The sequence below is a fragment of the Crinia signifera genome, chromosome 2 (genome assembly GCF_055691185.1).
Source record: "Crinia signifera chromosome 2, ASM5569118v1, whole genome shotgun sequence".
NCBI classification, from domain to species: Eukaryota; Metazoa; Chordata; class Amphibia; order Anura; family Myobatrachidae; genus Crinia; species Crinia signifera.
Window position 1 is genome coordinate 75,986,443 of NC_139218.1, and position 24,902 is coordinate 76,011,344.

The following is a 24,902-nucleotide window of genomic DNA, read 5'->3' on the forward strand; positions in this document are numbered from 1 at the left end:
GGCCGGTAATTAAAAATCAGGGAACCCGACAAATAGGGGTTCCCCGATTTTTAACAACCAGCCCCAGGCTCCAGGTCCGGGGCAGGTTCCCAAAATACGGGGGACAAAATGACTAGGGGTCCCCCGTATTTTAAGAACCAGCCCCAGGCACAACCAGCCAGCAGGGTAATGTCACAGCCGGGGGACACTTATAATATAAGGTCCCGCGGCCAAAACATTAACCCTACCGACCAGTCAGCCTGGCCAGGGGCCCTGGGGGAGTGGGGACCCCCCCAATGAAGGGGTCCCCCCCCTCCAGGACTTACCTGACCAGGCTGAAGCCTGGTGCTGTCCCCGATGCCCCTGGGCGGTGGGCATCGGGCTGATTCAAGTGTAAAAAAAAAGATTAAACTATTGTTTTTTACTGTGGCACTACAAGTCCCAGCCTGCTGGGCATTAAAGGGCCCGCTGTCACTTGTAGTTCCACAGTTAAAAAAATAGTACAATAAACACACTGACACACATGAAAAATAAAAGTTTAATACATACAAAGCCCACACATACTAATACTTACCTATCTTCTTTCCGTAGGTAGCCCTGGTCCTGTGTCGTCTTCTGGTCCTCCTGTGTCGTCTTCTGGTCCATGTTGACGTTGCTGTCCATGTCGGCGATGGCGTCCCCGTCCGGATCCGACGAAATCCATGGAGGAAGCTGTGGAAGGAAACCATACTCACCTGTCCCAGCGCAACGTAGTCCAGGTAAGTGTCTTGGCAAAAAAACAAACCGAACAACCGAAACCAGACCGGACAGAGGGAGCCGCACGGTGTTTGTTTACATCTTGCGGCTCCGCCTCCCGAATGCCGCTATTGGCCGCCTTGCGGCCTAGTGGCCAATCAGGAGCCGCTAGGCCGCAAGGCGGCCAATAGCGGCATTCGGGAGGCAGAGCCGCACGATGTACACAAACACCGTGCGGCTCCCTCTGTCCGGTCTGGTTTCGGGTGTTCGGTTTGTTTTTTTGCCAAGACACTTACCTGGACTACGTCGCGCTGGGACAGGTGAGTATGGTTTCCTTCCACAGCTTCCTCCATGGATTTCGTCGGATCCGGACAGGGACGCCATCGCCGACATGGACAGCGACGTCGACATGGACCAGAAGACGACACAGGAGGACCAGAAGATGACACAGGACCAGGGCTACCTACGGAAAGAAGATAGGTAAGTATTAGTATGTGTGGGCTTTGTATGTATTAAACTTTTATTTTTTCATGTGTGTCAGTGTGTTTATTGTACTATTTTTTTAACTGTGGAACTACAAGTGCCAGCGGGCCCTTTAATGCCCAGCAGGCTGGGACTTGTGGTTCTCCAAGTCCCAGCTTGCTGGGGAGGCTTGCTGGCACTTGTAGTGCCACAGTAAAAAACAATAGTTTAATCTTTTTTTTTACACTTGAATCAGCCCGATGCCCACCGCCCAGGGGCATCGGGGACAGCACCAGGCTTCAGCCTGGTCAGGTAAGTCCTGGAGGGGGGTAGACCCCTTCATTGGGGGGGTCCCCACTCCCCCAGGGCCCCTGGCCAGGCTGACTGGTCGGTAGGGTTAATGTTTTGGCCGCGGGACCTTATATTATAAGTGTCCCCCGGCTGTGACATTACCCTGCTGGCTGGTTGTGCCTGGGGCTGGTTCTTAAAATACGGGGGACCCTTAGTCATTTTGTCCCCCGTATTTTGGGAACCAGCCCCGGACCTGGAGCCTGGGGCTGGTTGTTAAAAATCGGGGAACCCCTATTTGTCGGGTTCCCTGATTTTTAATTACCAGCCCCGGCTCCTTCAGCCTGGTGCTGGTTTCGGCTGTGGGGGGGACCCCACACCGTTTTTTTTTTTTATTTATTTAATTTTTCTATTTTTTTACACCTTGCAGCCTGCACAGATCTGACTGATCCGTGCAGACTGCCTGTACGAATTCGTATTAGCGGCCGTATATATGTGCCGCTAATACGAATTGTCACACCATCGGAGGGTTACAAAGCAGTCGTATCTGACTGCTTTGTAATTTCCCCTCCGGAACACGACTTTGCATATGACTAAAACAGTCGTATGCAGCCGTAGGGGAAATACCAATACGAAAAACTAGGTTTTTCATATTGGTAAATTTCCCCCTATATGTGTAAATTGTTTTTACTCTTTTAAATTAGCAAAATGTACATACTGTATATAGATGTATGTTATGTTCACATCATGTAAGGGTTAATGTCTGTAATGAATGTAGTAGTAATGTGTTTCAGTATGTATTAGGATTTAATTGAAAACAAGCACTTTTTAATGAGGTTGCCTAATTGCATAAGTGGGTCATGTGATCGATTTCTGTGTTCAGATAATAGTGTTGAATTTTGCGTAAATACACCGCATCGGTGCGTACGGCCAGGTTCCCGTACGTTCTGACGCGGTAAGACCATGCTTACGCTGTAAGACCGTGCCGAATCTGTGCGTGTCCACCGCAGACGCAAGGTTTGTATGTCGTCCGTACACACGCCCTCTGCTTAAACAGTGAGTCCGTCCGAATGCGGAGGCTCGGTGGGCGTTTCTACGGACGATGTCCGCACAGCGTGGCGTGCGGCCCGCTACGTAAGAATTTGGGAAAGTACAGACCGATCAGAATAAGGGCCATAGTTACTTAGTAGGTAAGGCTGAAAAAAGACTTGGGTCCATCTAGTTGAACCTAGATTATCCCCTGCTGTATAGTATGTTCTGATATTTTAAAGACAGATTTATTTGTACCCATGGATGTTTTTAACCAATAAGTGTTTATCCAACCTTATTTTGAATGTATTTATAGTGTCTGCCGACAGCACTTCTCCAGGAAGAGAGTTCCAGAGTTTTACAGATCTGACCATAAAGAAATGTTTCCTTCTAGCTGAACAAAATCGTTTTTCTTCTAACCTATACTCATGCCCCCGCGTCCTAGATTCCTTTCTAGTAGAAAAAAGGGTGTTTGACAGTTCCTTATATTGGCCCCTGATATATTTGTACATGTTGAGCATGTCCCCCCTTAAACGTCTCTTCTCTAATGTAAATAGTCCAAAATTGCTTAATCTCTCCCCGTAGCTTAAAGTCTCCATTCCCCTAATAAGCTTTGTTGCTCTTCTTTGAATTTTTTCTAATTCTATGATGTCCTTCTTATAGTGTGGGGCCCAGAATTGTACTCCGTATTCGAGGTGAGGTCTCACCAATGCTCTATACAGTGGCATACTTACTTTTGAGTCCCTAGTTTCCATTCCCCTTTTAATGCATGCTAGAATTGTATTGGCCTTTTTTGTTGCTACATCACATTGGGCACTACACCCCAGTTTGCTGTCTATTTGGACTCCTAGCTCTGCAAAAAACTGTGTGTTATGTTTCTAAAGGTTTCCATACACTATATGATTTGGGCCTGATTTCACCCCATTCTAGCAGATCGGCCCAAGAAATCAGGTGAAATCAGCCCAAATCACAGGTGTATATCTGATCTGATGAACGGATAAGTCATAGGTGCAGCTGTCGGCGGTTCATGGTGGTGTTTTTTAGCACCAGCAATGTATTGCATCTGATACGGTCCGTAGGTGTGTGCCAGCAGAGCTATCTGCAGAGCAGCAAAGTGCCAGGCAGGAGAGCCACTCTCCCTGCTCTGCATGCCTGGTGGGTGGCAAGTGGCGGGCAGGAGAATTTAAAATAACTCATACAAAAGAATGGACAGCTGCTGATCGGCTGAGAGAGCTCTTACAGATATTTACAAAAGCTGTATTTTTATCAGCACAGTACACTGCTGTATTAATGAGCAGCAGCTCTGAATGTACCCAGGATATATGTGGGCAGCAACACAAAAAAAATATCTAAATATATGTGAAAAGAAAGGGGGAAATCACACCAAAAGTGATCAATTTAGATCCAGCGACCAAATGAATTCCAGTTACAAGAATATAGTACCTTCACTGATATGTGTACATATGTAGGGTTATTTCCCCCCTCCCCCCTCAGCAGCAGCAGCAGCACACCCACAGCAAGTGTAGGTGTGTGCTGCTGCTGCTCGGGAGGGACGGAGGTTGAAGGGGGGATGTAGGGGCAGTCAGACCAGGGCCCCTCCAGCAAGCCCAGGCCCGGGTAATAGGAGGACAAAAACATAATGGCCCGTGAAGAATATTATTTGAAAACACTTTTTTCTTACTATTACACTTTCCTTTCTTTGAATAAGTCACTGTTTGAGTTTATAATATTGAACAATTTTAAAACATACCAATAAAGTATTTGTCTTTTATAAAGTAACTGATCCCAATACACCCAATATTTTGAAAAGACTGGCCAGCCGATTATTGGCTGAGAGAATTCTCTCAGCCAATCAGCGGCCTCCCATATGATCTCACCCAATCAGTGTTTAGCCAGTCTTTTCAAAATATTTTTTTAAATTTAGCAGCACTTCTTGCCCTGCCACCCAGCAAAAGCTGGTACCATCTCCCAGTCGCTGCTCAGACCCCGATGCTGCACATAGGTGTGTGTGCCAGTGGCGCTTCACTGCTGGCACACACCTAGGATCAGACCCAACATATCGTGGGTGCTAAAATGTAACTGCAATGTGCCACTGATGGGTTGGATCTGACAGATTGAACCTGCAGCAGGTTGAACCTGCAGCATAGGCAGCATGCCAAGAAACAAATCACTATTTCTCCTGAGATGATCCGGAATAAAACATTTTCAGAAATTATGTTAACACATTGCAACTCTTGTCACATAACAGGTTTTTATTTTTTACACGACAGATATTGAGGACATGTGTAGCCTTTTTCATCAAACGGAAATAAAAACAAATATGGAAATAATTGAAGAGCGATCATCAAAATAATTTTTTGGGGAATCCTGCAGCATGCATGCAGGATGTACACAATGTGATGTTTATTCACATGACCTATAAAAAATACATAATTGCCAACATTTTATTTATTTACAAGGACAATGCTGCTATAAAGGTGATTCACATACATTATGGTTCAGACAGGCCCTGGTGTACTCAGGGCTGCCATCAGAAATTGTGGGGCCTAGGACTGCCAAAATAGGCAGGGCCCCTATCCCCTCACACTATGCTCCCTTTGAGGCCCCCACCTTGTACCCTTCTAGGCACCAACTTTCTGCCCGAAGAGGAGGCCTCTGGATATCTTGTAACATCTCTAAGCATGACTGAGGTGGGCCATGGCCATTGCAGCAGAAGCACACGGTAGGAGTCCAGAGCTGGCAGCCATAGAGGTCATTTGAATGTTGACATTTGAAGCTGGCCATGAGAGAATTGCAGCCTGCAGACTGACAGCCAATCAGGGGCTTCTGCAACTGTTTGTGATTGGATTCTAGTCCACAAGCTCCCATTGGCTCTTGCCTGTCTCCAAATAAACAAAAAATGCCATTATCCCTGTCCCTCTATGGCAGCCTGCGGTGCACTTTGATCCATACTGCTGCCATGCAGGCCTCCTCACGGTCTGGCACTGGAGACCTAGCAACGGCCCCTGATGGCAGTCCTGGGTGTACTACAACCTTCAACAGGTTATAGGGGCATACTTTATGTATCAAAGCTTGCAGAGTTACAGTGGAGAGTACCAACCTATTAGCTTCCATAAATAACTTTATAATATAACTTCCACGTTATAGTTTATGTTTATAATATAACCTTTATGTTATAGGCTGTGTTTAAAAGGTGATAGGAGCTGATTATTGGTTGATTATTTCGGTTTCTTCACTTTATCTTTCTTCCAAGCTGTGATACAGACAGTGTCCTCATAGTCACTAAAAATACATTTTTAGATATTTTTGTGTTCGTATTTAATGAATTAGAATATATACAAAAACTGGGCAATAAGAACATATTAGGTCAGGCATGTCCAAACTGTGGCCCTCCAGCTGTTGTGAAACTACACATCCCAGCATGCCTTGGTATAGTTTTAGCATTCCCTAATAGCAAAACTGTGGCAAGGCATGATGGGACATGTAGTTTCACAACAGCTGGAGGGCCACAGTTTGGACATGCCTGTATTAGGTAAATATAATTGTATATACAGAAGGAGAGAATTTATTTAGTGCACTTGGAAAATATTAAAAAACAGCGACCTTTCTTCGGCCACAAAATTGTCAGGGACAAATCATTACACTTTGGCATTCTCCCTGCAAATTAGAGACTGTTGGCATCTATTAAATTAGAGCATTCACAAAGTGCCAAAACGGTACACTAAAATAGACTTCTCAACTACACACAGCGAGCTTATATAATGTACAAGAGAATGTAGCTTACTATATGTATTCATTTATAGGGAACTCACAACATCACTGTGATATGAGGCACATACTGTATTGATGATTGAAACCTGGGTCGGACTGGTCATCTTGCCAGGCAAATGCCAGAAAGGCCGATGGCTGGATGGGCCGGTATGGCAGACAGAGAGTGGTAAGGCCTAGCAGCGCAGCCTCCAATGCAATCCTCTGCTTGGTAAACCTCTCACACTTACAGATGGTCTGGCCCCCAATAGGGAGTGTGTCCCCCTGACTTGTGGCATGCCCCCTCTGTCTTGGCCACGCCCTCCTTAGCATGCCAGGGCTGCTCCATGGTTGCAGACCGTCCCTGATTGTTTTACCCTGTGCCACCTGTATGAGAGGGGACTTTCAGTGACAGGGGTTGAATTGTAAATGTAAATGTGTTTCAATAAAAACACTGAAAAAATGTACAGTAGCAGAAATGTATTAACTGTGTAACCAAATGTATTCTCACACTTACGATTCATCATAAATGAGGATAAACCAATTAGTATTTTAGTTGGGAAATAAAAGGGGTCATATAGTGACTTTCCCATCCAGACCCTTAAAAGTTTGTGCAGAGGCCTTTTGTGGCAGCAATTCTTAATGCATTATGGTAGGTGAACTGTGGCTGTGCCATGAGGAAAATTACTGTAGATGCATTAGTAGCAATAGAAATGTATTATACGCCTGCATATTTTACATTTCATAAGTTAACTTTACTGTGGGTGTCTTGTATCTGTGATACATCAGCGACATTATTTCATACTAGATACATTAATGTCATTTGTTCTCAGTGAATTGGGTCATCCTACACCATGGGTCTTCAACCTGTGGCCCTCCAGATGTTGTGAAACTACATGTTCCAACATGCATTGCCACATTTTTTTCCTATAAGAGCATGCAAAAACCTCAGGGCATGCTGGGACATGTAGTTCCACAACATCTGGAGGGCCACAGGTTGAAGACCTGTGCCCTACACTATACTATGCGTAGGTCAGAAGTCCATGTAAACATTTCATAATCATAATACAGCATACATTTTCAGCTACTGCTCCTTAATACCTATACTATAATGCTCTTTTTATATAAAGGAAAATGTATTTACACATACCAATATTTAGGAAGCGAAATAAGTACAAAATTAGCCCCACCTGGATCTACTCATGTCTGTGACTATCGGTTCAAGACAGTTACGAGGTATTTACAGCTTACTGTGCATATACTCTGTTTCCCAAACTCACACACATGTCTTGTGGGAACGTTCACTTGTATTTTTTTTATTTTTTTAAAGACTATCATTTGGCTATTTAATCAGCCATTGCATGGGTAATGTCCTAAGGCAGACTGTATACTATATGCTTTCTCAGTTAACAAACTGTGGGCCGGATTTAGTATAGCAAGGGGAGCAAACACATTTAAATTGTTTCTCTGTAGGGCAAATACTGTCTGTTTTTGCATGTAGCCCTCAGATGTTAAATTGCAATGTAAAAGTAAAGCTATCTAAATTTCAGTTTGAACACAACCCACCCAAATCTAAAACTCTCTGCACCTGCAGTACAACATGATTTTACCCATTTGCGTGTTGTTTTTTTTTTGATAACTAGGCTGATCAGCCCCTGTGTCTTTAAATTTAATGGAACTACATAAAAGGCTAAACATAACTTTGGCAGGGACTTGCAATTTTGTAATAATGGGGCAGAAGTATTAAGCCTTAACAAGAGATAAACACAAGGGTGATAAAGAGAGATAAACGTCCATCCAATCAGCTCCTTACTGACTTTTTTCAAGCACAGCCTGTAACATGGCAGTTAGCAGGTGATTGGCTGGACATTTATTCCTCTATATCACCCTCGCATTTATCTCTTGTTAAGGCTTAATACATCTGCCCCATTGACAGTATTCAGATGTTGCATAGAAACATCAGTATCGATGTTGGTGTGTTTCCTACTTTGCTGTGTTTTATCAATTTGGCCATTTGCATAAATAAACAAATAATATACATGACATTGTTTAATATCTCCAGGGCTACCATATTGAAAATATACAACCATTATCTTTATATTTCTGTGTGGCATGCATAACATTACAATATACTGTATATATAAAAAATATGGCATTTGTGCTTACTTTGTCCCTGCCTTGTTAATGCACAATACAACTTGATACCTGTTCTCATTCACATTCATTAACTCACACTGCTTCCAAATGTTATTTCACAAGATACTCTAGTGCTCAAACAGCAACATTAGCACCAGTAAACAATACTCTGTATAACTTAATAATTCTATGCAGAAAATAAATACTCATTAATACATATTTAAATATCTGACCACTTTTACATAACTTGATGTCACATGATCAATGAATAATATAACTTTATAAGTTTCCTATATGGTGTCCCTCCTTCCTCTCTAACCAGGACCTGGATGGGAAAGTGGGTCCTTTTCTTCAATCCATCCACCAGCAAAAAGATCAAGCTTCATGTTACCATATGGTGGTCCAGCCACCTTTACAATATGTTTTGAGTGGTGATCCCTGTAGAGTTCCAACTTTGAAGGTCCTCAACTTGATAAAGGGATGGGTCTTGAGAGGCGCACCTTCAATGCTGCTGTTGAAGGGGAGAAAGGACCACCAAAAAAATATCCTGAGGGGACCTTCCCTTTAATAAATGAAGTTATACAATATTTCCTCTGAAATTAATAGCAGCTTTGGCACAAGGCTTTACTAATGAAAAACTAAGTAGTCTATGACTCTCCAGCTGATGTAAAAACACAAATCCTAAAATACAGTAATCTATCAGTCAATGGAAGCGGTGGAACCAACAAAAGCTCCACTTCGGACTCAGGGGCAGATTTATTAAACTCGGTGAAGTGATAAAGTGTCTATTTTTTATCACCGGCCAATCAGCTCCTGTCAAGTTACAGGCTTGGTTTGAAAAATGGCAGGTAGGAGCTGATTGGCCGCTGATAAAAACCAGACACTTTATCACTTCACCGAGCTTAATAAATCGACCCCACAGTTACAACAAGAATAAGCGGTAGTTTGCATGAGTAGCAGCTGTCACATTTTAACTTTAAAAACTGCCAGTAGCATGGCAATATAGCTACTTCTGGTATAAACAAGAAATAGGAGTCCCGTGCATAATATAAAATATTATCTCTCTGTGCATTGGGCCTTACATGATGCCACATTTAGGACTAGCCTGTGGCCATTGTTACTCATGGTTACATGCACTACGAGCTTAGGTAAGGCCAATTACACATTTAGAACTGACGGGGTTTCTAGTCTTGAGAATACAGTCATGAAATCTGCCACTGGGAATATTTAACTTAAAGTACTTGTTTAAAATCGAAATAAAACTAGTGTTAAAAGATTATAGCTGGAGAGTGATCTTGTGTCAGTAGCATAGTCTCCACAAGCCCATGCCACTATGTGTGCCAGTGATACTTATCCCTACACTATGGATGCCCTATGCTTGTCTGAATGGCTGGCATATGAGCTGTTTGCTTTATTAAAATGGATAAGTGGGCACTAGGTAAGTGCCAGCAACCACCAAGCATGCTCATTAGAACAGGGGTATCAGGAGCAGCTGGCCATGTGTTGCCAACACCAAACATTTGGTGATCATGTTTTAACAACCATTCATATTGTAACACCCTGCTTCTCACAATGCTATTTGTACTATTTACAAATATGGAATTACTGTAGACACTCAAAGAGCAAGTGAAAGCGTCTACAGTAAATGTCTATTTAAACAACTTTATACACAGCCTTCATGACAGATATGTTTGCCATTAATCAGGCTAAAGCTGGCCATGGAGTGATTAGTGCTCTTCAGAGAGGTCATTCTGGTGGTACTCCTTCCCATGCTCTGAGACCGCACAATGAGTCTTGGCCTGCAGCAGAACAATTGGTTGTTGAACTGTTTCCTGAAACTCTTGCTGAGCAAATAAAGAGCAAACGGATTCACGCAGGAATTGGTAAAAGCTAACACCCGAGCACAGATGCTGGTAATGTAGTGCAAAACGGAAGTGTCCACTTCTGAGTAATGGTAGGAGCGATATAAATAGATGACGTGGTTGGGTAGCCAGCAGAATGCGAAGAGTCCAACAAATACCAAGACTGTTTTAGCAAGTCGCTTTCGGGATTCAATCTAAAGAGAAAGAACATTTAAATTAGTGTGATAACTTAAATGCACATCCTATGTTATGTAAACATGTACAGTACAGTACTTAGGAGTCTGTTTACTAAGCCTTGGACAAATATATAGTGGACGGAGAAAAAGTACCAGCCAACCAGCTCCTAGCTATCATTTTTCAAACACAGCCTGTAACATGATAAATATTAGCTGATTGGCTGGTGGTTTACCTCTATCCTCTTTATCTCTCTCCAAGGCTTACCAAATAGACCACTTCATTTGTTATCATTGCCAATATTAAATAAAAAGACTTCATTTAATAAGGGTTTTTTCATTTACAGGCATCTTTCAATGACTGCATTACTGTAAATATCAAACTGACACTTTTACAAAATGTTATCACCTAAAGGTATTTTATTTCCCTCTAGCATTCTTTGCAAGGCGCAGCACTCTGCAAATTTTTACAACTTGTAAAGCTGTCCTGCCCTATAAAGTGCACCCTACCGCCAGGATGTGGCTGGAAGAGCTGACATGATGCTCTCAGCCAAGGATTTGAGTGAAATGTCAGTGCAGCGGGGACAGGATGCGGCTGGAAGAGCTGATATGATGCTCAACTCAGAGCAGTGTCAGCACTTCCAGCCGATTCATGTCCCCCACCGTGCTGACACGCTGCTCATCTCTTCCTCTGAGAGCGACATGTCATCTAATTCAGCCTCCTGAGCAATGAGCATGCAATACACTCTGGGCAATGAGCATGTAATACCCCTGGGCAGCAAGCATGTAATACCCCTGGGCAGCAAGCATGCAATATGCCCTGATCAGCGAGCATGCAATACGCCCTAATCAGCGAGCATGCAATATGCCCTGATCAGCGAGCAAGCAATACCCCCTGGGCAGCGAGCATGCAATACCCCCTGGGCAATGAGTATGTACCTCCCCCTGGGCAACGAGCATGCAATACCCCCTGGGAAACAAGCATTAAACCCTCCATGGCAACCAGCATGAAGCCGCCCATGGCATCCAGCTTGAAACCCCTGTGGCAACAACTATGTAATACTTGGCAACAAGCATGTAACCCCTGGCAACAATTAAGTTTATATGTGGTTTTTTTTTTTTGTTTCCAGTGCAAATCTAAAATGTGTCCTCCTATTTGAAAAATGTGCCCTGCTCGGTGGTCAGCACCTTGCCCTAAACAAATCCTAGAGTGAACACTAGGTATTTCTCTACTCAGATTTAGCTGGATACAGCTCTGAATTGTATTCCACATGAACAGCAGAACAGTGTAATGTATGAAAGACAAAAAATAACCCTGCCTGAATGATATAAACACTTTACTGGCAAACACAGTAAAGCCACCCATCTACTACGCAGACATGTCTGAAGCTACAAATCTCTTCAGATTTCCCTTGATTTGATTTCAGATTTCCCAGTTATCTGATCTGCCCCTGGGCTAATTATTCACTCTGTTTACTTCAGACCTATGATAGACCCCTGACAGCTTCAGATCAGAGTGATCTTTGGTGCAGCACATCTGATCTAAAGCTGCCCATAGTCACGCTGCGATCCCGGCATGTGTTCTGGGCTTAAATAGCATCCATCTCATTGCATTGCATGCCTTGTGCATGCAATGCGATGCGATGAAAAGCAAGTACAAAAAGTATGTGCAGCACGGGAGCGCGCACCTCAAAGCACACATCGCACCGCCGGGAATCGCAGCGTGTATGGGCGGCATGAGGCAGATTTGGCCTTTTTTCTTTAGATGGGTCTGTCAGATCCATCTGAATCTGAAGAAAACATGCCAAATCTGACAAGTGAATGGGGGCCTTAAGAGATAAAAAAAAAAGCAATTTTTTTTTGTCTAATACCTATTTAGAAAAAAACACCATACACATAACATTTCAATTAAGCCATTTTAAAATAGATTCTCTTTTGCAGGCAACTGAATACATATTATGGAGATAAGTACCTGCATTAACTTTACATAGATATTAGCGGGATATGCGGTTGTGTTATTGCGAACCTGACAGCATTTGAAAAAGAGTTAAAGTAATGGGATTGCAACACAACACAATATATGAGGTGTATCATATATAAAACATATTGAAAGGTCCTCCCATGCTGAGACTTGTAGTTCAACATAAATAATGAGAAAATGCAGGTGTACACTCTATGGGGGTTATTCAGACCTAATTCCTGGGCTGCTAATTTGCAGAGCCTGCCGCGATCAAGTAATCGCCGCCCAGTCGACTCTAGTCCCAAGTCCAGACAGAAAGGGGGCCCAGGATTGGAGTCTATTTGTCATAAACAAAATTCACATTTCCCTTGAAGCAATGTAGAGGTTAAGTACTGTGGCCAGTACTGCAGACATAGGTCTCACCAGGCACGCTGACTGTTCAAGAAAGAGAACTGGGGCCCTGCCTATTTTGTCAGTCAGTGCCCCACAATTTATGATGGCAGCCCTGCCTACAATACCTATGCCTAGGCCCAGCTCTATCCAACAGTCACTGGCATATCAATAATGGGTGCAGGGTGTGTGGTGCACATGAGCCCCACATACAGCACATGCTGCACCCATTTAACAATACTCACCTCTCTGTAGGTCCAGCGCCAGCTGAGCAAACAAAAATCACTAGGAAATAGCCACCATTTTTGGTGATTTGGGCGTGCATAATAGACATGTCCTCGGGATCACAGCTCGGGGGCAATGTTCCCACTGACCCTCACATGCCCGGTAGATTCTGGTACAATGTCATAATCTCTGCACTGCCAAAGAGGAGGAGTTTCAATTTCCAATTGGGCCCCCTCTTCTCCTAAAGCACCTGTGCCAACAGTATAACTTGTACTCTGTACCACTTCAGACTAAATCACAGGGCTGCATATTTGCAGCCATTGCAATTATCGGAGGACCATGCTCAAGCCCTCTGTGTGATCACCTGATGGCCTGTAATAACAGTGTGGGTTTTTGGAGTATTCAGCAATATGCTGATGAAGCCGCTGAGATAACATTAGGCGGAGAAACGCGTACTGGGAGCCAAGCGTCAAGCCCGGAGAACAGCCCAGTGCCGCTGCTGCAGTGGTAATATCCAATATACAAGTAGATCCACTTACTGGACGGACACCACCTGGAGCCGGTCCCTCTGCAAAGAGGTAGACCATCCATAAGGATTACAAATAATCTCCAGCTCGGCTCAGATAAAGGGAGGAAGTCCAGTTGTGACATTACATTTAAACCCTGCAAAACTTGCATTCAAAGCACACGGCCATATGGACTGGTAACTATAAAAGCCTCTATAATGAAAAGCCTCTGTGTTATAATGAACACTCATTTTTCAATATAAGCCTCTGTCTATATAGACTTTTAAAGCCATACCCAGCTTTGCACAGAATAGCAATTGGTATATGTTATATGTTGTATGTCATGTTTGTATATGAAATGTATTTTTAATTGATGAAATTATGTTTTTTAATAAATGTATACTATCTAATCCAGACATCTGACTGGGTAAATTATTTTTGGCTAAGCAGTGCCACCTAGGTGTACCAGCATATTGCTGGATACCCCAAAAACCCACATTTCTTGCTCCACAAGAGGTACACAATTCCTCTGAATAGGAGGCTGCAGCTTGGCTAAAAAGGTTATCATCCTCATATATCTGTAGGAGAACCAGCGCTCTTGTAGTGACCCTGGTGGTCACAAAACTATTGTTTGCCTGTAATAACAGACTGTATGCTCGCTGATTGACAGCCTGCGTCCATGTCATCAGCGATCCCGAGCTCCCCACAGCCATCACCTTTCGAGTAAATCTCAGCTTAGCCGTGCACAAGGACGGGATTTCACTCGTTGGGAATAGTCGGCTACGTGATTGCTGAGCTCCTAATATTGGCAGCCCATCGATCAGATCTGAATTAGTCCCTCTGTCTGATTTCTTTTAGGTATGAATTATGTTAAAGCTAAGAAGTCTGTATAGTTGGATACCGTACTGCTACTCTGAATTAAAGTTGGCAAAACAGGGTGTTTATTGGTGTAAATAAAATACATGCAAGATTAGGCTGATATCGGCACATGCTTTGCCTCACAATCATCGGGATGCCCAAAAATAATAAAGTCAAAACTGAATGAATCATTTGAGGAACATGTGAAGATCTTATTACTGTCTAGATCTGTGTGTGACAGCCAGCATACTGCACTTACAATAGAACAGTCCAGTCTCAATCTCTACAGTGCAGCAAAATATTGAGATATTATGTAGCCATTATATCCACCATTATATAAATTGCTACAGAAACAAGTGGTACATTTAAAACACATTACTGCAAAAAAATGTAAGATTGATGCAGTCGGAGCAGTTTTTACTAGATTAGGAAATTACGTTTCTAATAATGTATTCTGTAACATCTGGTATTGTAATTGGGAATTGAGAAACACATTTACCTGATATTACAACAAAGATAATCAAACAAAGATTGTCGAAAGCTGTGTTCCACATCAGAAAATGCAAAATGAGGCAATTTTTTAAGTCTGACATAAAATCAGTAATTGGGACCAAAGAACATTACTCCTTGGCTTAAGTGCCAGGACCCATACGGCATTCGATAAATGTTACACTTAATCTGTACAGAAAACATGTTTGTACATTTCAGATCTCATAAGTGTTTCAATAATAAGGTTAGTTATTACTTAAGACAATATTGAACAGAAATAGAAAGAAATTGGGTTGCAAATGGTGCAAATGCAATTTATTTTACATGCATGCTAATGCTACATATGTACAGTACTGTAGCAATTCAATATTCAGCTGAAATTTACAGTTTAGTCAGTCACCTTCCGCAGTGCTAAATATAAATCCCACTGGAAAACAACAAGGTTTTCCTAAAATGCAAATGTAAACAAGGCTTCTATTGAGATGGAAAAACATAATTATGTTTAGTATGATGTGATTTTCTGGCTTTATTTGTAATACCCCCCTAGAATTAAAAAGAAAATTACACAATATAAATAAACCACGTTAGGTACCATACATGCTTAGCCTGTGGTAGTAGACATACGGTAGTATTATTTTAGTATTATTTAAGAGCTGGTCAGAATCGCATACAGTAGTAATAACAAAGTAATTCAGTCAAAAATATTCTCCAACATTCTGTACAGTACTGAAAGTAATGAATTTAGGATTACAGGTTAAGTATCCCTTATCTGAAATGCTCGGGACCACAACCATTTTGGATAAAGGATTTTTTCAGATTTTGGATTTTTTTTTTCATACTTACCTGGTCCCCTGGTGGTGCCCTGGTGGTCCCCTGATGTCCACGGTGTTCCCTGGCATCCGCGGCAGCCTTCAGGATCCTCTACAGTGGTATCTCCAGTTCCCATGGGTACATTGCATGAGTGTATTCGTGCTATGTACCCCTGAAACCGGAGATGCCGCTGAAGAGGATCCCGGAGGCCGCTGTGGACCTTGGGGTATGAGGTAAGTATGAAAAAAAGGGTTAGGAAAAAAATCAACTAAATATTCTGAAAAACCACGGTTTTCGGAATATTTTCATTTTTGGAATACACAGATAAGTAAGATCCGACCGGTACTACAATAAATGATAATACAAATCATACAGAAGAAACACCTGTGATCATTTCCAGTGGCAAACGCAGGATTTTCAGAAGGGGGTTTCCAGAGGGGCGGAGCAAAGCACGGAGATGGACACTTAGGTGACCCAGTATATGCCGGGTCAGTTAAAGTATTATAGATAGACCAAATGTATAGAAATAATAAAAAATATATATATATATATATTACACACACACACACACACACACACATATATATATCTATATATATATATATATATATATATATATACATACATATATATATATACATACAGGGAAGTCAACAGCAGTGTAGACCCCTGGGCATAGCAATGTATTGGGGCCCCTACCGATCCTCCAGCAGTAGGGGTGGGGGAAGCTTTGATGTCCCGCGGGTGGTAGGGGGTATTATATCAACTGCTCAGCATGTAGGGCCTGGATCAGTAATTTCCACTAATTACCCCTTTACTGCACAGATGGTGGGAGATGGGGTGGGAGAAGGGGGCATTGGGCTGAATGAAGGGGCCCTGATACATAAGGAGGGGTGTATAATGGAGTGGGCTTATTATTCATAATTTTCTGGTGGGAGGACAGCTTGCTTGACTGCAGATATCTCCAGTTCCCAAAAATAGATTTCTTAGATTTTAATGGAATTAAAAACTAGAGAATCCCACCTACCAAATGTTACTGGGGACTAGGGGATCAGAGTTCAGGAGGCAGAGCAATCTGCCAACGAGTATATAAAACTACATACCAGTTGTGTGGAGCTGGAGCAGTAACCAGCTACTGGAAGGGTGATATCTCTGGTCGTAGGAACAGTAGAGACAAGCTACTAGTGTCAAATAAAGGGGGAGAGTCCCAGCTTTTGGAATGTACCATCAGAAAAACTCTAAGTTAGACAGAACCTGAAATATCTGACTGGGAAGATCAATTAACAGGCTTGGATGGGGACCACTGCTTTGAAGTCAGATATCTCTGGTTCCCAAGGGCCGATTTTTAAAATTTTTATACCCATGGAAAGAGGGGACCCTCAGCTTTCAGTCTAGACTCCTTAGACTCCTGGGGGGGTTTCTGGGTACTCAGAACCCCCCCTGCGTGCGCTACTGGTTTGATTCCCAGCATGGCCCTAACTTTGCTATATTCTCCCCGTGCTTGCAATATTTTTCCTGATTGGAGGTTTCCTGGCATTTTTTAAAATATTTCTGTCATTTGCATTCAATTGCTTTGTGCTGGAGTAATATGATCTTGCCTGGGTGCCTTCTCCTGTCATTGACAAGAAGCCAGATCACCAATTTACTGTGCAGATATCGTCAGTGTCACTCCAGGGCTTATATTAACAAAAGAAATGTATTGGGTCTACGCCATTTCGGGCCAGAGCCCATCTTCAGGACACCAAATATACAGTATATATATAACAGTATATATATAAATATTTGTTTTATGTGTGCTCTAGCATGTGGATCTTTAAATGGCTCTTAATTTTCTTTCCCAAATGTATGTTTTAACAAATATATGACATATGTAATTTTACAATTCATTAAACGATCTACCTTTCATTTTTTTGGTAGAATTCTAATCTCAAAATTCCAGTCTACCTTTGACACAATATTAAAAGGAAATAGAAAAAAAAATTCTAGAGAATTTGATCCTTCAGCTTTTACTACAGATAATCGATGCCAATTTATTTTTGCAATTTGATTGTTAAAATTTACTTTATGAAAGAGAACTAAAAGTTAGGTGTTACTGTATAATTGAAAAGTATGCAGATGTAGATACTGTAGTATAGAAATCAGATAATCAAAGTAAAAATACAAAATTTTCAAGAAAAATCTACTGACTTTATCCTATTAAGCTGAGTGATAACTACAAATGTATTCATAATTAATAAAAAAGGTCTAAGTAATGAAATATAAATGGAAATATAACTTACAAAAAAAACAAAAGAGTATCCACTAAAACATAAAGAAATAAAGAATGAGCTACTTAAAGAATACTAAGAAAACATTTCAGGGACACTCTATATCTCCGCTTCAGGGAGACAGGCAGGGTTAGGGGGTGCTCGGGGCGGCGAGGGGTACCTGCGGCGACGGCAGGGGAGGTGGCGGGGACTGGAGGCAGGCTCTGTTGCCAGGGGGCGTGCAAGCATCTCGTGCACGCGTGCCCCCTGGCGGGGATGGCACGATGCCGGGGCTGGCGTTAGAAACACCAGCCCTGCAAAAATGGGACAAGCCCTATCTGTATGTCCAATATAATAGTCAACTTGGGGACAAACAATAGTGAATCCTGTTCATTCCCACATAACTGATCCTAAGGATGAGTTATAAACACAATTAATTTAACTTATACAATATCTGTTTCTGATTTTCTTAATGATAAACCTTTAGCCTAGGGGTGCCGCGAAAAAAATTCTGGTGCTTCAGGGTGCTGTAATTCAACCCTGCACTGAAAGGTTATACCTGCTTCTCCACCAAATGCAGCAGAAATCACCTTGAAAATAGCACCCCTCCTCTTTTGAACTGCCCCTGAATATATTAGTATTGTCACTGAGCAACTGGTATGCTTAGGGTTCCTATTTTCTTTCTCCAACTGCCAGTTTGTATGTAATTAGACATTTCAAATTTTGCATTTCCTCATATACTGTTTATATTGTATATGACCCATTATATAGTACAGCTATTAAATAGTGGTATAGCCATTACCTCAGAGTTTTTTCCCCAACCAGTGCTTAAAAATGATGTTGTCTTTCTTAAGGTAACACTGTTTACATTATCTCTTTATGAGCTACAACAAATAATTAGTGAGTTTGTTGTAGCCTATGAGCTATTGATGTGTAAGACAATATACAGGATGCAGCAACACAAATGTTGCCAAATATCATAAAATGTCCTTTTCAAAGTTTTGGCTGCTTACCGCATATGCACTAAGCTCCGGAATGTGGGTTGCCTGAGTTTTCCGAAGCCTGGGTGCATTTCAAGTGGAACCCTTTCCGGCACCCTTCTTGTCAACCGATGCTTGAGCAGAGGGATTCCAGAGACCTACTGTACACCTGGACGTCTCTGCACTACAAAGAACAGCTCTCAACAGAGCTGTCCCTTGCGGAACCTTTATTTAATGTGGCATTGATAAATTCCAAATATGCATGTGATCATGATGCAAATGTTCAGGTATATCCTACATTTGTTTCTATTTACATAGCCAGTCATTTTATTGATTGCTGTTATACTACTACAGGAATTCTACTACTACACAGTTTTCATGTTTCCATCTATTGCATACCTTATAGTATGGTGACAACGCTATGAAAACTATAATAAAGTTATTAAAAATAAAAATACTAAAAATTATGGCCTAAACTTGGCCTGTGCCTAGCCTCTCCCTCCAGTGTGCAGCCTTGTCCAATCCAGCAGTCGGTTGAGGGCAACTGGGCAACAATACAAGACTATTCCCGATCCTAGTACATGGTAACATAACACCAAGGTGGCATAGGGGTAAAATTATCCAAAATGCCTTGGGTCCTTGGGACCAGAAGAAATTATTCTGTATTTTGGATTATTTTTATATTTGAATAAGGAATCTTGAGGTATCTAGCATTTATGACGTATAAGCACATCAAAAACATGAAATCCACACAAATATATTTTATTTGTACATGAAACAAAGTTTGAATAATATCTCAGACACTGGCTTTGAATTTCAGATACTGAATTTGAATTTGTATATCCAGTAGCTTTTTAGCAAAAAATTAAATAAAAAGTACATTTTGGAAACTATTGTTTTCAGAATAATTTGGGTAACGGGTATTTGGATAAGGGATACTCAACCTGTAATGTGAGTATGCCAACACAAAAAAAAGTTTTTTAAATGCAGACAGTGGCGTAACAATAGCCCCGCAGACCCCGCGGTGGCGGGTAGGCGCTGTATAGGTGTGGGTCTGCGTGGCTATTGTAATGTCACTGCCACTGCCACCTGCTGTGAGCTCACCTGCCGCCTCTGTGGCCGGAGCCCGGGACCCGCTTCTGGCTTCTGCTTCTAACTCCAAAAGCGGCTGTAGAAGTACAGCTGTATCTCTGTGGTCCCAGCTCTCCTGTCCGCTTCTGGCTACTACAGCTTCTAATCTAAACGGACCATCACAAAATGTCCGCCCCCATACAGCAGAAAACTGTAAATTTTTAGTTACGCCACTGAATGCAGTTCATCAATACCCTTTTACACCAAAATCCCGGCTCTGACCCTGTTTTTGGAACATGGTTCCAAGCAGAGCCGGCAAGATTTTGGCTGGTGCCCCCTAGCACCGCCACTAGTTCCGCCTCTGACACTGCTCCCCTTTCCCAGCACCATCAACCCTCATCATAGCAGTCATCATTTTGGTGCTCCTACCTGCAATATTTTAAATAGAAACAGTGCACACATTTGGTGCGCAGCCCAAATAGGGGTGCGTTCTTGCTGGGAAGGGGCATGGCCACACAATTTTACCCCAAATTCAAATTATGCCACACAGTAGTGCAACTTTATTCACATTATATCATGTGAGAGTGTCCCTTATTCATGTTACATCACATTGTAGTACCACTTTACCTTATATACATTACTCATCAAATTATACCCTTAGAAAAAAATCCTGAGAAAATATTGTATTTTAACCACCTCCATGGCCACACTGCAACCCAGCACAAAGCAGTGTGTGCTGGGCAGAGGAGAAGAGCTGCAGCTGCTGCTGTCACTTAAGGGGAGGGGGCCCAGGGCCCCCACTGGGCCCTCCCATCAGGCTTTGGCCTGGGTAATTTGTACCCCCTACCCCTTTCTCTCGGCACCCCTGATAATACCACACAGTAATGCCCCTTACACATGACACACATTATTTATGTCCTTATAACCGTAATGCCCCTTACACATTATGCCAACCTTTATTAATGCCCTTCATACACATGACACACATAATGCCCCTTACACATATGTTTCACATTATTAATGCCCTTATACACATGACACACAAAATGCCCATTACACATGCCGCACATTATTAATGCCCTTATACACATGACACACATAATTCTTGTTACACATATGTCGCACATTATTAATGCATTTATACATGACACACATAATGCCCCTTACACATATGCCGAACACTATTGCACAACCAACCCACCCGCAGACCGCACTCGCACAGCCGCTAATACTGTGACCTCTGCCTCTGCTTGGATTCAGATGTTTCCTCATACATCTTGTCTCAATAGGCCATGCAGCTCCTGGCCCTTCTGCTAACGTTGGGTGCCTTTTTTGCTGAAAATTCGTCTTATTTGCATTGTTATGACCAGCACACACAAGGAGCTTCCGATGATTAAAATGATATGCGGCATGCCTATATTTTGTGTGCGACTGTGGCTGTACCTGCATACAGAATGCTATGTTACAGTGGTTTCCATGAATACACTATTTCATATGCAGATACAGCCTCACTCACACAGAATATAGGCATGCTGCATATCATTTTAATCAGCAGAAGCTGCTGATGCCCCTAGGAATTCCAAATGCCCTAGGCAATTGCCTAGTGTGCCTATGCCTAAGGCCGGCCCTGGTTCCAAGCCAGGTCGGATCCGAGATTTGCACTGTTTACACTGTGGTGCCGACCCACGGTGTAAGCGGGGGTGGCACTTGGAGATCACATCATCTCCAAGTACAGGGTCCGCCGATCGTAAAAGCGGTGTTATTGACACTTAGTTTTCTTTCCACAATTACACTTATACTAGTGCCTACCCATCAATGCTGAGTGATTATTAACTTTATTAAATAACGCTGCATGCTTATTAATTTTATTAAATTATTCATTTTTTTCTTTCACTTTTGTTAATTCAATATCTTCTGTTGTAAAAATTAATTTTCATTTGCTCAATTTCCTTTAGTCTGTAAATACCTCAGTGTAAACCACATTATGGGGCCCATTTATAAACAAGTGATAAAACTGTCTGTAAATGATAAAACTCATTTTGTATGATAAATGGTGCTCCAGCCAGTTGCCCACAACTGACATTTTTCAAACACATGACAGTAAGGGGCTGGATACAGGTGCTGCTAATAGGCTGGAGCACTGTTTATCACTTTCAACAAGTTTTTCCTTCATTGATAAATGAGCCCTTACATGTTTCATTATTCTCATCAGTTATGAGTATAATTGTGCACCCCCAATTATTTAGGGGGGAAAAAAATATGTATACAGTATACCGTATATATATATATATTTGCACTATGACTAAAAAACTTCTCATCAGAACAGCACATTATGGCACCGATTGTCCTGGTAGAGGCCTTTATTCTGATCTGTGCGGAAATTCCCGCATTCTTACGGAGCGGTCCGCACGCCACGGTGTTTTGCCGCATGCGGCCATCGTTCGTAGAAACGCCCACGTGTCCTCCGCATTCGGACGGACTCACTCTTTAAGAACAGGGCGTGTTTACGGACGACATACAAATCATGCGTGTGCGGGAGAAACACTCCGATTCGGCACGGTATTACAGAGTATTACAGAGTATGCTCGGGAATACCGCATCCGACCGGGAGCCAAGCGGTGCTACCGCACGTAAGCGGAGGATTTACGCCAAACAACCCACTATGAAGTATCTTCTGCAAGACATCACATGACCCACTTATTCAATTACCTATCCTCATAAAAAACTGCTTATTTGGAATTGGAATCAATTAGATTCCAATATATCCTTACAAGCATGCCTAACACATGCATTGCACACATTAACCCTTACAGCAATGTAAGTGCAATGCTTTGTATTACACCCTGTGTAAAAGATTATAAACAATCTACACATATACTATTTAAAGTGCAAATAAAACCAACAACTGTGAACTTGCATAAAGATTTTTATTAACGAGACAAATAACATAATGAAAAAAATATAAAATTAGAAATTAAAGAAGCAGGTCCTTCAGGTCCTGCAGGTCTGCTTGCGCCAGCCGCAGATGGTGCTCCAGTCGCCGGAGGGCCCCATGCACACCCTCATCTGCCGGTGTGGTGTCATCTGTGGGCATGTCAAAGGGGCAACAATTAGTCATGTTATTCTTGCATACATTTCACATACTGCGACAGAAATTGCACAAATGCTAGGTGACATGTGTGTATATATATATATATATATATCTATGTAGAGCATGGGTCCTCAAACTGCGGCCCTCCAGATGTTGGGAAACTACAAATCCCAGCATGCCTTGCCACAGTTTTGCTATAAGGAAGTGTTAAAACTGTGGCAAGGCATGGCGGGATTTGTAGTTTCACAACATCTGGAGGGCCGCACTTTGAGGACCCATGATGTAGAGAGATAGAGACACACATAGATAAATAGATATGACACATATATACATACATGCTAAGTTATTTACTACATACTGTATTTTTTGGCCTATACACTTTACTCTGCAGAAGACATAACAGTCATATTGTTTCTTCTCAGTCACAACCCACCCATGACTAACCAATGACAAGCAGGTCATGGGCTCCGTCAATAAGAACTTGTCACAATCTGCTCAGTCTATAAGTTCAGTGATGGTTCGTGGCATGGGAGTTATGCAAATGTAAGGAATGCACAGTACACATCCTCAAAATCATAATTCTGTCTAAACCAACCTACAATTCTGTGACGGCCAAAAAAAAAACTGAAGTACAGGGGGTGTTTAGGTAGAGGAGGCTCCTGGGACACTGGCAACTTCTGACTCCATTCCAAGGTAGGCCGGGCCATACTCCATTTATAGCATACATCCTAGAGTTTATAAATAACATTCAACAACAATATAGATTCCACTATTTGATGGGTCATAATCCACGCTTGCAGCAGGTGAATTTAAGCCACAAATGATCCACTCATCCCTTTACTCCAGGATCCAGTTTAACTACAACGGTTATGTGGCAGTCAAAATGGACCTCCAACCCATCCCACAAACCTGTGTAATTCAGAGGTGTCCTGGATGAAAGGGATGCCTTGGACACCCCATCTAACCCGTACCTGTATCTGTAGCTACCCACTTTGGGGTCTATATGATTAGTATGGGCCCAAAATTTGTAATCACCAGTGCTAAAAAACAAATACCAGTACAACTACTTCATGAATTATGCATTATGTCAACATACCGATCTGCGCCGACTCCGGTGCCTGGCACGCCTCCTCCCCCTCTGAATTGGAGGTGTCCGGTGCAACTGTGGCCTCCTCAGCCCCCTCCTCCGCCATCTCCTCGGGCACAACATCCTCCTCCTGCAACTCCTCCTCCACCTCCTCCTCCAACTCCTCCTCCACCTCCTCCTCCAACTCCTCCTCCACCTCCTCCTCCACCACCACCACCACCTCCTCCTCCTCCTCCTCCTCCTCCTCCGCCACCAACACCTCCTCCTCCGCCACAAACTCCTCTTCCACCTCCTCACGCAACTCCTCCTCCTCCACCTCCTCCTCCACCATTTGCTCCTGGCCAACTTCCTCCTCCTCCACCCTTGCCGGCACGTCCTCCTCGGGGTGTTGGCCCTCGTCCTGGGCCAGGCCTGCCTCCGCCTCTTGACGGGCCTGTCGGGCTCGGGCTCGTGCTGTGTGGTAGAAAAAAACATCATGGTCAATGTTGGCTCATTGGGGCACATTTATTAATCCAAAACAAGACATACATGGAAGGGTGATAATGATGGCAAACGATGCAGGAAAGTAGCTCCTTACTGTTAATGGATTCCAAATAGTGACATTTAAATTAGTATGTGATTGGTAGTAATTTGTTCACACATTACAACCCAGGCATTTATCAATGTGTAACACATATTAGATCTGGCACATTGTATGCATCAGAATCCTCAATGCTATGCCATTACATATAAAAGCCACATGACTGCATGTTAACCAGGAAGAAGCACACATAACAGT

The 24,902-nt window shown here is 42.6% G+C and overlaps 1 protein-coding gene across 1 annotated transcript in view; it reads right to left on the bottom strand.

The window, feature by feature from the left end:
* Positions 1-5,953: 5,953 nt before the first annotated feature.
* The window catches only part of GRPR (gastrin releasing peptide receptor), a 175,337-nt gene continuing 156,388 nt past the window's right edge, over positions 5,954-24,902 (bottom strand). The window contains exon 3 of the mRNA XM_083172430.1: positions 5,954-10,432. Within this exon, the coding sequence (XP_083028556.1) occupies positions 10,040-10,432 (393 nt within the window). The 3' untranslated portion in view covers positions 5,954-10,039. The remainder of the gene's footprint in view (positions 10,433-24,902) is intronic.